This window comes from Colias croceus, chromosome 20, assembly GCF_905220415.1.
Source record: "Colias croceus chromosome 20, ilColCroc2.1".
Lineage (NCBI taxonomy): Eukaryota > Metazoa > Arthropoda > Insecta > Lepidoptera > Pieridae > Colias > Colias croceus.
In genome coordinates, this window is record NC_059556.1 from 3879483 (window position 1) to 3896795 (window position 17313).

Genomic DNA, 17313 nt, shown 5'->3' on the forward strand with positions numbered 1-17313 from the left:
TTTCCAATTCATTTAATGATTGTTGGATTTATCGTTTTATCCTTTTAATTTTCTTCTTAATAATAAAACAGAAATGTTGTCCATCTCTCGGCCTATAACTATAGAAGGTACAGTTTCAAAAATTTTGTGAAAATAAAGAAATTAACCAGGGCACTGGAGCAGAGAATTTAACAAATAAATATTGTAGGTTAAAAAATGTGTTGACCTGCATAAACTTCTTCATTAAATTCACGTATGCAGCCTTGAATTCGTGGAACCTACATTTTATCCAGTAAAAATGTTTCGTTACATTTACACGTGGAATAACTGTGACATAAAAAAGTGCAAAATAACGTTTTTTATTACTTAATTGGAACCGGTAACCGCTGAGTCCAAAGGGAGCAATACGAAGAAAATAATGAAGTAATTATTTTCTATGGTGATTCGCTCTCCCAATCGAATGGCCTTAACAGGGAAATGATTCATATGTCATAAAATATTCCGATGTAATTTGAAAATATAACACAATTTTTTATAAATAGAAACCTATGTAAGATTTTGAAAATATTAACTTTTGTCCTTGTATTTATTTCTACTTACTTATTTTCACAAAAAACGATTCTTCATATTCTAAATTTGCAATAAAAAATCCTAAATATTGATCAATATGAATAAGTACTACTATTATTTACTATTAACTTTGCGAGTCATAATCAAGAGATGCACAGACCATCAATACTAACTAACAGACAAATGTACCTGGTTTCTGTAAACCTCTAAATAAATCGGTCAGTTTCAACCAGTTCGTTATAACTTAGAGAATACGGTGCTGCGGCCAAGTCGTCTAATAAACTTGGTTAGCGACCTGAGAATTAAACTACTGCTCTTCGATACTGTTTGCTGTTTGTTGGCTGCTGTGTTTTGAGGTGATTTGATGACGCCAATTTTAAATAAACTTTATTGAATAAATCGTACTTCAGAGATGGGTATTTAGTGGAGATGGAATGAGATTTGAACATACATTAAATTTTAGAAGTGAAGAGATACTGTGTTACGAAAGTATTACAAAGAGAAATATGGATTTTGCTTACTGTGAATAAAACTTCATATAAATGGAGCGATAAATATAACTTTGTAAGCGTTTAAAAACAACACAAAGGTTGCAATTGCGTATTTTTGTGGCTAACACGCAAGGGTCAGAGAAAAATAAAAATTATCTTCATATAAAAGAAAGGTGCGTACATAAGAAAATTTAATAAAAGAAAAACCTTTCGGCAAGTGAAAGCACTGAAGGTAGTCAAGAATAAAACAAGCATCGTAACTTAGAGGAACGGGAGGGAGGCAGTAAAAAGTGCCTCCTCGGTAATCCCTCTTTACGCACACACAACTAAACCCGCTTTCATTAAGGCGAAATTAACATTTAATAGCCATATATTATTATAAAACACTGGTATTATCGCGGTATATATTAACTTTATTGGATAATAGCTGAGTTAATTATTCATTGAAAAATTTTATAGTGAATACTGTAAATGACCTTCCGTACGGAGTTTAATAAAAACTTCCGTCGAATAAAGTTGATAATAAACGCTAGGTATAGTTGACAACAAAGTACAAATAGCATATAATTTCCATCAATAAAATATTATTTTTTATGAATTGAGGAAATTGTTATGATGAATAAGAAATCTACACATTTGCAAGTAGAGTTTTACTTAAAAGTTATTTTATCGAATAAAAAAGAAATAATGAAGTGATCAGTTTAGAAAGAAAGTTTACAAATAACACGAAGAAAAGTATGAGATCATCTAGCAAAACATACGTCTTTCGTAAATACATATTCCAAATGTTACCATAATTCATAAAATGTACCCACAATAAAATCATGATAGCGACGAATGAAAAATCGTAAAGTATTTTACGTTGGTTTGTAAACAGCAATAAATGTGTTGCCGCTACTTGAAGACATTTTCGTCTAACATTCCGTACTCCGCTCACTTCAATGTAAATTTTATTTTTATGTTCTCCTAAGTAACTTAGCACGCTCGTTATTGTTGGACGTAAACGAAAAATTTTAAGGAATTCTTGAATTTCTTTGTTTATTTAATATTATAATTTTGTTTAGAAATAATCAAGATTTATTATAGCCAAGAATTCAAAACAAAATAGGAAAGATGATACCTAAATAATAGACAATAGATTTACCAAACCCTTGACGAATGACGTGCCCTTTGTCAAATTAATTTACACTAAGGGCTGATTTTTCAATCCTTGGTTAAAACTTATTCGTCAAATAACGTATTAAACTACCATTTCAAAAATGTATTCTAATTGTCCGTATTTGACAGTTTTTTAGACGGATACATTTTAACCAGGGATTGAAAAATCGGCCTTAAAAATAATAATTTATCCAGTCGAGTCATGTTTTGCTTTGATTAGACAGAGCCTCCACCTACATATAATTGAAAATTCAGCATGAATTTAAACTTATAAATTGTGCTTCTAATGTATTGTTTCACCTGTAAGTGGGAGTTCGGAAAGGTCAGGCTCCGACCCGCTAAAATAAGATAACATAATATTAAACAATATAGGTAAAATAAGTACTAGTACCTTGATTCTGAATTGTTTGATTATTTTAGGCTTATTTGAAATTTTTTTTTTGTTTTTTTTTTATGAGAGAGGAGGCAAATGGAAAATAATATATACAGTAATTTATCATATTTTCTTTAGTTAGGGAATAAGATAGATAAAACTAAGTAATGAAAATTTGTCCATTAATTATTAAAAATTATTCTCTATCTAGTATTTAAAACGACTTTCCCTGCAAGTGACTTTATAAAATTACAACCTGTATATTTTTAAATAGGTATTAAAGACATTGTGCCCTTTATCAAAATTTATACAAATCTTCCGTCTATTATAAACATTCCATTAATTCTACCTCTAGATATAGAGTCGACTGAAAATAAAACGTCAACTATTTCGATACAGGAATATGTTCGGATGATGGCACGAGATTTTAAATTGGTTAAAAATAAGGATATTTCAGATATATTATGCGGCTGTCGGGCAAATTTTATACTTTTGACACATACATTTTAACGAGTTTCATAATGTTGAAATTTTATTATTATTTCATCCTTACTAATATTATAAATGCGAAAGTAACTCTGTCTGTCTGTCTGTTACTCAATCACGCCTAAACTACTGAACCAATTTGCATGAAATTTGGTATGGAGATATTTTGATACCCGAGAAAGGACATAGGCTACCTTTTATTGCGAAATATGTACCACGGGCGAAGCCGGGGCGGACCACTAGTACGTAATAAAGCAAATTATTAATAGTAACTCTAGTTATCATTAATATATTATTTCAAGTTTTGTTTACTGTGAATTTTCTGCGCTAAGAATTGTGCATACGACACAAAACACTAGAAAAGCTCATGAAACTTCAAGATTATTATCTTCATCGCAAGGGAGTACGAAAGAATTAAAAATAATTACCAAACAAAGACTGAACAAAAGTATAAAAAAACAACAGAAAGTATAACAAATCGATACGAAAAGAAACGAGTAAAATCGGAATCATACCATCCAGTACAGTAAAATAATAAAAAACAACACAGGAAAGATGGAAGAGATAGATTATTCCAATACTTACATAATACCGCCAGCTGTATATCTCATTGAAGTAAGTTTCCGTCTGTTTGCGTTGAGAAAACACACCTTATTATATATATCTATCTTATTATATATATCTAATGTATACCTATATCTAATTACATATAAATGTCTCAAAGGTATAAAGTAACTTCAATATATTTGATTGTTTATTTATTCGGTATATAGATATTAGATAGTATCTATCTAATTTATTGAAAAATACCTAAAAGTTGTTTTTCAAAAGCTTATCTTGAATTCAATGAATTGAATCTTATAAGTTTACCGAAAAACGTAACGTTTATTTTTATTTATTAGAAGTTGAAATACACTTTGGCTAATTATTTGTATTTAAAGCGTATAATTTTAAGTACTAAATTAATTGTTATAGAAAACAAGTTAAGGCGAAGGCGAAACATAGATCCTAAAAATATGGTATATGGACCATTTAAGGACAGGCTAGCAAGAACGCTAGTAAAACCTACATACAATTAAATTTCCTATTTAGATAATTACAGTTTTCGTTCAGCGGGAACAATGATTTCCAGGCTTTATCTAAAGGATTTACGGCGCAGATTTAAGGAATTTATGCCACGCTTTCAGACTAGAAATCTTCCTCTACTTCGAGTTTACATAAAATATTATTCTTAATTTTAATGAAGAGCTTTATATTTGATAGCTCGCTTTCAAATTAATTGAAAATAAAGCGCACAATATCAGTCTTCATAGAGATAACGGTACTTCTTTATTAAATTCAATTTACGTAAGACACTTTAAGTTTCAAATTCGGGATACACTTTTCATTAAAATATATATAAAACAAATTCGTTTTCTATATAGGTGTTATTTATTTTTTATTTAATATTACTGACTTTAACTTGTACTGGATGGTTGATTGCAAATCTATTTCCTTGAGATTATGTTTCATTTAAGAAAATTACTTGTAAGAATTTCAATTACATCATAGCAGGTGCTAGTTCTGAAATTGAACTCTTTGGGATTCTAGACTCAGTACCTACTTTTGTCTTCGCGTGTATAGCTAAACTCATATAAGTAGATATATTTTTGAAAAATTAAATGGTGAAAATAATATCCTAGTGTTAAAATCTCACGTTAAAGATATCCAACACTACTCAAACGAATTCAAATTGTTCCAACACTAAAAGTAATTAATCACGATTGACTTCTAAGTTAAAATAACTACAAAAATTTCATCGTTTATAACGACTGACGAACAACACTAGAATTACGATTAAATTTCCACAATTTAGTAAACTTCTTATTCATTTAATTTTTCCCAATGTTACCTTATAATTGTAAACGAAAATGCTGCTTTCTCCCGAGGACATAGGGTTGTCATTCCTATCTCCTATAACCACATGGAGTATGGACACTCCGGTCAATCTTGGAGTACCAGAGTCTGTAATCGCTACGGGAATTTTGTATTCCTTCCGCTGTTCTCTGTCAAACGACACTAGGGTGGAGAGGATGTTGCCTGTTGAAAAAGGAAATTAGTTAATTACAATTTCAAAATTCTTGCTAAGGTATGGGACATGTAGTGTTTTATTTCTAGAGAAACATTTATTGCAATCCTTACTGTATATTTGAGAGGTAATACCTACGTGTTTGTGTTCAAAATTTCTAAAACTATATCAAAGGTGTAATGCTATAAAAAGGAAAGTTGGTAGACTATCTCAGATTAAAAAACAGTTTATAATTAAAACTAATGAAACTGGCTGGAATAAATAGGCACTTTAGTAAAATAAAATGTTAAAATGAGTTTATTTCACAATTTCCTTAGCCGCGGCTTACAATTATCAACGCGCAAATTGCTCAAATTGAATTGGCACTCGAGGAACAAAGTTAGGAGTTTAGCTTGGGACGCCATTTATTGCGATTTAACTATGTTAATGATGGGGCTCTATTTTGGTTATTCGTGACCCGATTATGTGGATGTTTTCAAGTGCTTATTTGTAGTAGAATCCTACTAATGTAAAGCGAAAGTTTGTGAGTAAGAATGCCGGGTGTTTGCCTGTGTGCCTCTGTAACGAAAAAACTACTGGACTGATTTGGGTGAAACTTTATTGTCATATAGCTATAGGTATCATCAGAATAACACATATAGAAAGAAATACTTGACTTCGACAACGGAACTTTATTTGTAACTTTACTTTCTTTTTTTTTTTTGTCAAACTCAAACATTTAGATATTTATTTATCTTCTAGAAGTACAGTTATTCTGACAGCAGTTTCTACAGAGAAGAGCTCACAAGAAGTTCTATTGTCGATGAGACTATTATTAATTGTTGACTCAAAGGTCAAAAAATTATGCATAGCCCATAGCAATTTAATTATATTTATATCGCTCCATTTTTTAATTGGAGCCTCCCCTCTCCTAATTTCCTCAGTGGAGGAGAGTTCCCTCTAATTTATTTAGTTTGGAATAAGATTGAAACGTGTAAACAAGTTTTATTCAGAAGAAAAACCTGTACCTATTGATTTTTCAATGTTTGTTCTAAATTAAATATATTGAAATGAATTCAGTGCTGATTGCTTTTATTTGTATTCTAATCATAGTTTATACTGTATATTTTCATATAATAAATTAACATATTGTTGAAAACTAATTTTCACTACCTACGAGCGGCGGCAAAGTTTCTTTATCACATACCTACATTTTAGTAGATATTAGATATATCTATATATGTAATATTTTATGAATTATGACCTCTTACGCCTCCCGTTGTCTATAGGTATTAGTGTTAACCAACGTTTTAACTTAATAAATAAATAAAATAATTTTAAGATCATTCTTAGATTGTGCCCCGAAAAATCGAAAATATTCAATTACTTTCTTTTTACAACATTTTAAACAAGACATATTTCGTTTTTTTTTTTACAATTTTACCATTTTAATAACATAATTTTGTACAGATTAAGTCATAGTTATATAATTACCCTGTATATGAAACTTGGAGCGTATATCGAAGCTGGCGGACTCATTGAGTGCGAAGGTGAACGGTGGGCCGTTTTCTGCCGAGTCATAGTCCTTCGCTGTGAGGATCACCACTTGTCCGGGGGGCTCGTTCTCGTACCATATCACTGGTTGTGTCTGCGATATTGTGTTCTATTAGTATGGGGATAGAGTGCATTTTGATTTGTAATGTAGTGTCGTATTGGTAAATAAAGTGCATCTAAAAACTTGGTTGATTTTCTTCTGAATACTTAATGTAATTGAGTTTCATATTCGTGTAGGTACACGTAAAACATTCTAAATAAGTACTACATTATTCTATCAATTATTTTATTAAATTCAGTCGAATGAATAAATCCCATTCAATCGAATCAGACGACACATTTATTGCCATTAAAAATAGACTCGCAAAAAAAAAACGACAATAACATAAGTAAAGCTGGAAAAAACACAATAATATATAAAAAAATCGATTTCCATATGTATGCTAAAGTGGGAAAACATACGTAATAAATAATGCAAACACTTAATCCAGTTAACACGAGGTTCACCGAAGACTAACCCTAATCTATCAATCACAATAGAACACAACCGGGTAAGCCACCGGACCTTCCGTGTATTATTTAAATCCGAAGATAGCAGAGAAAATGGAAAATACCTGAAGTCTAAAGGATCGGAAAACGAATTGAGCTTTCATAGATAGAGGGATTTGCATGGAAAATTAACGGCCCGGATACCCGGGGAACGAAACTCATGTTCTGAGGTAAAAATTGGAAATTTAAAGGAGTATTGAATCCGTTTGTTATTTCGCTTCGAGCTGTTTTCGTTGCGCTAATTAGTGTTAACGATTGAAACGGAATCAATTTAGTTTCGACTTTTTTGGATTAAAATTTAAAAAAAATCGCTTAAATTTAGTAACAATGACGAGACGGTTTGTTAATATTAGGAATAAAACATTATAAGTATTTAAGAAACTAGAAAAATTAACAAGAAAACGTTTTTCACATAACGAAGGTACTGTAGGTACATATGTACTGTGGATATTAATTCGACGCAGTCTTTATCTTTTAAATCTTTTTTGTATAATACAACTACAAATACACTTATATTTCTAATCCAAAGGAAGCCTAAGAAACAGTTCTAGAAAATAATTCAAGAACAAATGTAAACGAAATCACTTCCAGAGCCAGATTAAGACGCGCCCAACAACAAAGTTCGGGAAAACAACCGAAGAGTTTTTTAGCGGATTGGCAATCAGCATAAATCTGAATAAACGATAACTAATTTCTTAAAAGCCTATTGACTTTCGAGATTATGGATAACACTGCTCTGATAATCTTTATGGCTTTCCGCTACGTTTTTCTACCATACTTGATAAAACATAACATTTGTATAAAATTGTAATTATTTTCTTATTTTATATTTTTTATGTAATAATATAAAATAAATTGTAAAAGTACAAGGATAAATTGTATAGAAAAACAATTAAGCCGATTAAGACGTAAGATAAGAATATTAAGATTTAACATGGAAAATATTTTACTTCGGAAAAAAATAAAAAATATCAGTTGGAATATTTGATCGTGATGATTTCTTTTGCAAAAATAATTGAATAATTAAGGTATGGTCGGATATAAATAGTACGTTTTACATAAAATTTTAAACATCTGAACTTACAAAAAACTTATAAAAATGCTTACTTATGTTAAAATCATAACGTACTAAAATGTCGCTACGCGAAACGACGCGTACGGAATAAATGTCGTAACAAAAGTCGACAACTAAAACCATCAATGATTTCAATATGGTATAGAAAATTAAAAGCTTCACAAAACGGTGTAATTCGAGATGTTTTAGAATTCCAGGGTATTGAATATCGCTTTGAATTTGGGATCTAAAAGAATTGTGTCACAGGTCCTTTACAAGGCTGAGTTATTCTCCTGCCTAAATAATTGAAAGGAATCGTGAATTCTTAGTAAATACTTAATACCGGCATTTTGCTAGATGTAGGAGTTTTATAGAAACGGTTGGATAATAAATTCTAGAAAGAACTATTTTCAGCTTTAATTTTGAATAACGCGTATTCTGTATTTTGATACCTCATTAGACTTTTATATAAATTAACTATAATTCCAAATATAAACATTTTTTATTTCGCTAAAATCATTAATTGATGTTCTTCTAGGCAACTTCTTTTTTCGATAACCACGCAACTGATCGACATGTTGATTTACATTACATTAGGTAAGTTTACTAATTAGAACACAAAATCGTATTATGTACTATTCCTACCAAACTAATCAAATTAACCATATTCTAGTAGTTCTGAAAATAAAATTTAATTTAGTTCTTGTGAGTACATACAAAACTCTTCCTTAAACAAGTTCACTATTATCTATATCAAATAAAAAACTTACATTAGTCAAAAACGGTGCATTATCATTGATATCCGTCAGCTCCAATATAACCTCCGTAGTGGACCTCAAGCTATCTGACCCCAATCTGCCCCCATGGTCAGCAGCCATGATGAGGATCTGCCATCTTGTGAAGCCAGAAGGCTGATCTCTGTCCAACGGTTTTGTTAGCCGAAGGCAGCCATCATTGTCTATTTGGAGGAATTCTTTTTGCTCGTGTTTGACTAAAGAGTAGACTATGTTTTGGGGCTCGTTCCTGTCGAGGTCCGGGTCGTATGCTTCTACCTGTGATGGTTTAAAATTGTAATTAGTAAATAATAGATAAATTTGCAAAGTTGTAAAATCCTGGCATGCATTGCCGAGTTTATCTAGATATGCATAATATATAATAATCAATAAATAAATCTACGACGATACTAAAATAATGAATTTAAAACAATTATACTTTTATAATACGTGTATGTTCATCCACAAAGCGCTACATAAAAACATAAATACAAATATAATATTCTCAACATCAAATCGCCACTATCCTAATAGACGAGCTAGCTATCTTGCCCTCCCGAAGATCCGAACGAATTATGGAAGGCGAACGGCAACATACGAGGGAGCACGTTTCTATAACGGATTGCCAAGCAAATTAAAAAGTGTAAACTCATTCATTGTATTCAAAAAACAATTAGCGAAACACATCCTGGAAGACCACACGCTCAAACTTTGAATGCAATGAATGAGTACCTAACCTAAACTTATGTTTGTAACTTACTTAGTATGTAACTTACTCTAAATTTTTAATTAACTAACGAATGATATTTTTTATAAATACCTATGTTTTAAATTTAAGTTTCTCATGTAAGTGACTTAATGTCTTAATGGGAATAAATGTCTTTAAACCTTAAACCTTTAAATAAATAAATATTTTTTTCTTTCAAAATATGTGAACAAATAATTTTGTGTTTCATTAATAGCCATGTAATTCCTGTTATTGGTCCATCTAAGAATAGCTTTTTAGTACAAAAAATGCTTTATAAATTATTATCTTAATATATATAAATCTCGTGTCACAATGTTTGTCCTCAATGGACTCCTAAACCACTTAACCGATTATAATAAAATTCGCACACCATATGCAGTTCGTTCCAACTTGAGAGATAGGATAGTTTAAATCTCAAATCGTTTTAGAGAAAGCGGGCGAAGCCGCGGGCGGTAAGCTAGTTAGGAAATAAATATTATACAAAATGTAATGATCGTTATATATATCAATTATACGACGCAACACATGTGAACTTTGATGAATGTTTTCGAGTAGGTGTATTTTGCTTTGTTATGTATTTTTATTACAATAAATATACATAACAAAGCAAAATACACCTACTTTGTTATGTATTTTTATTACAATAAATATACATAACAAAGCAAAATACACCTACTCGAAAACATTCATCTATATAATAATTGGCAAAAAAAAATTTACGTACCTTAACTATGCAGCCTTCATACAATTTCTCTTCTTCTATTGTCCTAGTATAATTGGCCAAGAAAACAGGTGGGTTATCGTTCAAATTCTCGATTTTGATCAGTACTTTGGCATAATCTTCATACAGACCATCAAAGGCCCTCACATCCAGGCTGTAGCTGGTTATATTTTCGTAATCAAGTTCGTTGTTAACACGAATTTCACCAGTGAAATTACGTATTACAAACGCATCGTACGTGTTACCGGCTACTATACTGTAGGTTACCACGGATGCTGTGAGTATAATAAAAAAAAATATTATGTAACGAAAAACTTCAAAAAAATGCCATAGAAATTTCGAATATTATTTGCCCGTAAAGTTGTATTATATAAATTGATTTATATATGGTATCAATATACATATGTATATGTATAAACTATATGAATTTGACCATTTATCGAAATAATATAAATTTGATTTATTTTGTCTCTAATGGATAAATTAAGTAACTGGAAAAACGGTTTAGTAAAACTTTTTATCAGTAGAGCTACCTCATTCACAAGTGACGTAAGCTATTGTTTTTCTTTCTTTTTTCATTTTGAAATAGAAGTTCAATATGTAAAGGCAAATCCAGGAAAAGCAATTTGTACAATTTGTTAAAACAAGTGTTTCGTTTCGTTTTCCTCAACTTAAGAGTAATGTAAAAAGCTTACCCGTATCAATATCCAAAGCAGTAACTTGCGTGACGAGTTCATTAATGTTAGCATTCTCAGCGATGGACTCCGCAACATACGTGTCTTGTGTGAAATGCGGTGGATTATCGTTTTTATCAGCTATCTCTATAAGGAACACTTGCTGCCCGGCGTTATGTTTACCCGGGATAAGAGCTGATTCTGAATTGTCAGTGGCAATTATTTTGATGTTATAGAAACTCCTTTCTTCTCTGTCGAACATTTTTAGGGTGGTTATGTTGCCAGTTAAGCTGTCTATAGCGAAGGGGTCAGAAGGGTCGCCAAGTTCGTAAGAGACTTGGTTGTTCGCTGAAGTACCGTCAGCGTCGAATGCTCGGACTTGCATAACTGGTGTTCCTGGGGGTTCGTTTTCTAGAACACTCCCAGATCTGATCTCACTGAATATGGGAATGTTGTCGTTGACGTCTTCTACTTCTATTTGAATGATTGTTTCTGCGGCTAGCTTGTAATTGTTCTGCAATAGATTGGTTTATTTGAAATGTGGACTACGTAGGCATAAATTGATTAGTGCATGAAATCAGAAGAGATACATTTACCCGTTACAATAGTGATGCGATTTTATAAATCATCATTAGTGGTAGTTGTTCAGAATGAATATATTCTTCTGTTCAATTACATATTAATAATTAAAAAAGACCACAAAATTAACGTGTTTAAAAGTCTAAGTCAAAAATATATTTTTAAAGATTGAATTGTTGATATTTTCTTACCTGTATTCTTACAGTCAACGTGTAATCTGTTATTTTCTCGTAATCCAAATGATTACCAAGTTTAATATACGCTGAGTCGGCTTCTGGTTCCAGCACGAATGTGTGCCATTTGTTTGTTTGTTCCGTTTGACCCATCACCAGTTCGAATTGAAGTTTCTTCTCTTCTGGTATATTTGATCTGAATAGGAAATATCACTACATTTAGAAAATTGTTTTCAATCGTTGTTAAAATCTATACTAATATGCTGAAGAGTTTGTTTGTTTGTTCGAACGCGCTAATCTCAGGAACTACTGGTCCGATTTGAAAAAAATATTTCTTTCGGTGTTAGATAGCCCATTCATCAAGGAAGGCTACAAGCTATATATCATCACGCTAAGACCAACAGAAGCAGAGCCACGCGGGTAAAACCGCGGAGCGCAGCTAGTAAGAAATACTTATGAGAATTTGTATGAAAAAGAATAAAGATATAATCGTAACCAGAATAATGAATAATTCTGAACCTGAGATATATGTATATTCCTTAGTGTTACCGATCGTTAAAAATATCTCATAATAAAAACTTATCTATACGGAAATTCTATTCAATTAGAATAATAACTAGCTTGAAGAAGGCTTGAATTATAATAATTTGTATATTCGTTCAAATATAAAAGATTAAACGAACTGCTCCACAAAGTAAGTCTACAAAGAAAGCACATCAAACTCAAACACAATAAAAGATTCGGTAAAGATATCAAGTTTAATCCGAGCAAATTGAATTCAAATACTTACACCGCCCTCACTGTGGCTATCGGAGTATTGAAGTCTGCGTAATTTTCTTTTAATCTTATCGGCTCATCAGGAACTTCTATGAAAGACGGGCTTTTCTTGTTAGACTCCACGACTTGGATGTCTAAAGTGATCGAACTCTGTTGCGGTTCTGCTCCCATGTCCTTTACTATGGCGCTTAATTTGAATTTGTAGCCGGGTGGTTTCTAAAAATGGTCAGATACATTTATTATCTAATAATAGAGCACGGAATCTAAATAAATAAACGATTAAATAGTTGAAGTCGATTAAAATAATTGAATACCATGTCTAAATCGATATTACTATTTTGTAATATCAATATTAATATTTGTGTTTAAATAATGCTTAGGTAAAAGGGCAGTGTGACATTTGATAGGGTAGTATCAAAAGTTAGGAATAAATAGATGGGGAATTTATAGAACAATCTAAAAATCATTAAATAACTAATTCATCACTTACATCGATTGTTTTGTTCAGGAATATAACACCGTTATCGTGATCTATATAGAAATACGCCTGGTCAGGGGAATTTGAGTCTAAATCGTATTGCACTATTGAATTGTTTCCATCATCAATGTCCGTTGCCGATATCCTCATCACCTCACGGCCGCTTGGCAAATCTTGTGGTACTGATTCTGAGTACGACTGTATGGAAAATATATAAAATATTAGTATTGAACCTTTTCTCAAACTCAGCAGATAAATGTTGTTACATAACTTCCTTCACGTCCTCTGTTAGATAAAAAAACATTGTTAAATCGTGTCCACACAACGTGTTTTAGCCTAAAATTAATATATATCTTAGTTCTTTCTCTTCATTAACATTGACATGTCCTACGCAAAGCATGCTCAAGCTTAAGAGAAAGTTTCCGAAAATAATCAATAATCGTGCAGTGTGATAAAATGCGACTATGGGGAAAGAGCAGCCTAGCTAAAGAAAACACATCAACTACGAATGTGCAAAAAAAGGTGAATCGGATAAACACACATATAAAATTATTACCAATATCGCCTTGAGTGGCGGCTTACGATCCTAAATCAGACATGCAGCAACATGCAAGTAGAAATAGATGTTTTTTTAAATAAACTCGATTGTTATCATGACTTTAAAACCGATACTAAAAACTTCACAAACTACGTTAGCGATGGTAACAATCGATTGTTAGTAATTAAAATTCAAGTGTAAAAAGTTTTAACAGTCTTTGTGCGAAACGCTTTCTCTCATTTTGTGGAATTCATTGTTCTTAAGACAAACCTTCCAAACATCTCCACGGAAGACCTTCGAAAAACAGGCAAGTGTTAATAAAGTCTGCGCCACGGTTTGAGGCTAATGAACGAATGCAGAGTTAGTCACAGTTAACGAATGATGCAATGTAACAGTAACACAAAGTACACATAATATTCACAACTTCATACCTCTTAAGTATCTAGCTTATATAAATCCTAAAAGACACAACATAATAGTAAGTATTAACAAGTAAGATGATAATATTTCGTGATTTATAGTAGTTGTATTCAATTGATCAGTGCGTCGAGCAGTTACGTCTGCCTAATAATTCCTACCTTAATTTTGACAGGATATAATTCAACACCAAAGGTACTTACGACTTTGTCGAAGACTGGCTGGTTATCATTGATGTCTTCGATGAGGATTTTAATGGTACAAGCATCATCGAGCTGAGGATGTCCATTGTCACTGGCTCGAACTGTAATGTAGGCTTCTTTCTCGCGGGACGGCTCGTCATGATCAAAAATCTGAAGAATATGCGTCAATTAAACAGCGCAAATGTTTATTTTAAAATACCCACCTTTTTTCCTCCCTCAAGCTCTGCGGCTTTCAAAATTTCAAGAAACGACAAATTGAAATCAAATATGAAATGTACGAAAATAGTTCAATTCAAAAACAATGGGGACAAAAGAATCTGACAAATTATATGGAGATTAATTTTTCATTCTACATTCATTTTAATGAATAGGGATATTTTTTCATTGGAATAATGGGAGTCACAAAAATACTGACATCTGCAGTGGTGATTTCTCCAGTTTTTGGGTTGACATGAAATCTTTCTTTTTCTCCTGGTGTTGACACGAATTTGTATGTCACTGTGCCACCCATATCTGGGGGATCGCGATCATCTGCATGGACCTAGAAAATAATAAATATATTTTATTAAATGCTTCGTTTATTACTTTTAAAACGTCCACAATTATTTAAGCTTCAAATTAGTGTCCGTTAATTTTTTAATACGACAACTTTTAAAACATATTATTTTATACTCACGGTAAAGACATACGTCCCAGGCGGTTGCTCTTCCTTCAGTGTAGGTTTGTAGTTTAAACATTCCGTGAACAACGGCTTGTGGTTGTCCTTCACAGCAAGCTTGGGCGATGTCGCCGGAATAAACTGAAAACCCAGTCGGGTGTGCAACTCCGTCATTAATATGGTATTATTATATTTCTTTACACGTTTTCAAATTAAACAGTAATCTATATAACAGAAACTCAAAAGCTACCAAAAACTAGGTAACTTTCAAATAAAACTGATCTACACATCTATAGCATGCAACATATAAGTTCTTATTTCCATAAATACATTTATACGTGTCAAGAATTTACCTTACGATATTCCTTCGGTTTATCAAGAGGAAATTAATTATGAGTTATTTGTAGGCACAGAGAAATGGAATATGATTTAACTTACAGTTAAGAAGATTACTTACATCAATCCCCGTGAGGCATAATGAAATCATTTAAGTATGCGTGTAATTGAACATACGACCCATGCAATTACTATACGAATAGATTAAAAATAAGCCAAAATCAAGATGAAATCTAAAGGGAAAAAGCTTCGAGGGCTAATCGAAATAGGGATTGTATGGTAAATGTTGATGATGAATTAGATTTTGATGGATTGAATCAGGGTTACTTACGGCCGACGTGTGCAATGGCAGGTACCCGTCCAGATGTCGCGAGTGCCGTAACCTCGTCACGTGGTGTGATGGATGGTCTCTGACTGTAGACAAAAAAAATTTATATGAGTATTTTTTTTAAATTTTGAAACCAACCAGGAGCATAACTTTTCTTCGACCAAACATTTCATGAAGAAAGCTTACAATATGACTGTTCTAACGATTCAACTTATGATAAAATTAAATTAAATAAATGAAACCGATGAAACTTGTTTATCTCATAGAGTTCGAGCAAGTCTCAAACAGGCCACAACAAGGCCACTGCAATTTTAACTCCGTTCCGCAATTTATCTCAAGTCAAAAAGCTACACTTAACTAGATAAGTTTAATAGGACAGAAGGGTCGAATACTTATTTAATTTATATTCAAACGTTTAAATACTTTTTTGCGCTAGTTTCAAACTATAAAATTATTTTTACTTTTAAACGAAAAAGGCAATTTAGAAAAGTTTGTGTTTGTATATTTCACACAAACGTTTGTTAAGAATTTCCTATCATAAAAAATTTGGTACTATCACAAAGATTTATGAATTACTAGCTTACCGCCCGCGGCTTCACCCGCTTTCTCTAAAACGATTTGAGATTTAAACTATCCTATCTCTCAAGTTGGATCGAACTGCACATGGTGTGCGAATTTTATTATAATCGGTTAAGTGGTTTAGGAGTCCATTGAGGACAAACATTGTGACACGAGATTTATATATATTAGATTAGTTAATTTATACAAGCCAGCTAGAAGTTATACCTATAAAGGTATTCCACATTAACCCGTGTACCTCGCACTCTATTCTTGATAACGTAAATGTAATTTACGGGATAACAATAACAATATTTAACGAGCCAAGGTATGTGTAGAATGTGTAGCCTAATTCGTGCTAGAATTGTAATAGACTTTACAGTGGAACGACTGGCGAAATTTCACTGTACAAATGTTCTGAATATCTCCGTATTTATTGGTATACGTATAGCGATATGAATTTTTGGCATTTTATCTTTGTAATGCTGTTATTATTTTAGAGCGTTTAATGTGTTCTATGCTTGTGAATTTAGTTAAGCTAAGAATGTAGCTTATGCAAATTTTGTTAAATGTTACATATCTATTATATAATGTGTAGCTATCTAACCTACGATTTTGTCAGAATCTTTACTGTTTCGAAATATTTTTAAAGACAGCTAATTCGTTGTTTTGTTCATAATATTTGCCATAATTCATAAAAAATGCGTATATTTCTATTTGTTTTCGTTCATATAGCAGATAGTTTTTTTCAGTGTTAAAATGCATGAATAAGGGAACGAAATAACTTTCGCGAACTGCACTAGTTTGACTCGTGCCGAAAACAGGGACAAACAAATAAATACAATAGCTTTGATATAAAAAGTTTAAACAATTGATTAATAGTTTTAATGATGTGTTAAATTATATAAACGGTTGAGGAAATGTTTACATTTGTCTGGATATTGTGAGATTTCTATCAGGACATTAGCTTATAAATACCGTTAAGTTAAATATTAATTAAGACTGACTTAAAATTTAATTTCCTTCTTATACTATAAATTAATACAAATAAACGAATTCAAATTTACTTATCATTAAATATAACTAACTAG

At 31.7% G+C, this 17313-nt stretch overlaps 1 protein-coding gene across 2 annotated transcripts in view; it reads right to left on the reverse strand.

Moving 5' to 3' along the window:
- LOC123700945 (DE-cadherin) overlaps positions 1–17313 on the reverse strand; it is a 194257-nt gene that overhangs the window by 25045 nt on the left and 151899 nt on the right. Inside the window, exons 2-13 of one of the 2 annotated variants that reach the window (XM_045648326.1) lie at positions 15668–15750; positions 15019–15141; positions 14758–14883; positions 14343–14492; positions 13197–13382; positions 12720–12922; positions 11948–12125; positions 11199–11691; positions 10507–10778; positions 9032–9313; positions 6599–6752; positions 4949–5136 (exon numbers count right to left, since the gene is read on the reverse strand). In XM_045648326.1, coding sequence (XP_045504282.1) covers positions 4949–5136; positions 6599–6752; positions 9032–9313; positions 10507–10778; positions 11199–11691; positions 11948–12125; positions 12720–12922; positions 13197–13382; positions 14343–14492; positions 14758–14883; positions 15019–15141; positions 15668–15750 — 2438 coding nt within the window. Of the gene's footprint in view, positions 1–4948; positions 5137–6598; positions 6753–9031; positions 9314–10506; positions 10779–11198; positions 11692–11947; positions 12126–12719; positions 12923–13196; positions 13383–13992; positions 14207–14342; positions 14493–14757; positions 14884–15018; positions 15142–15667; positions 15751–17313 lie in introns of those variants that run through there. The other variant, XM_045648327.1, reaches the window with a different exon arrangement.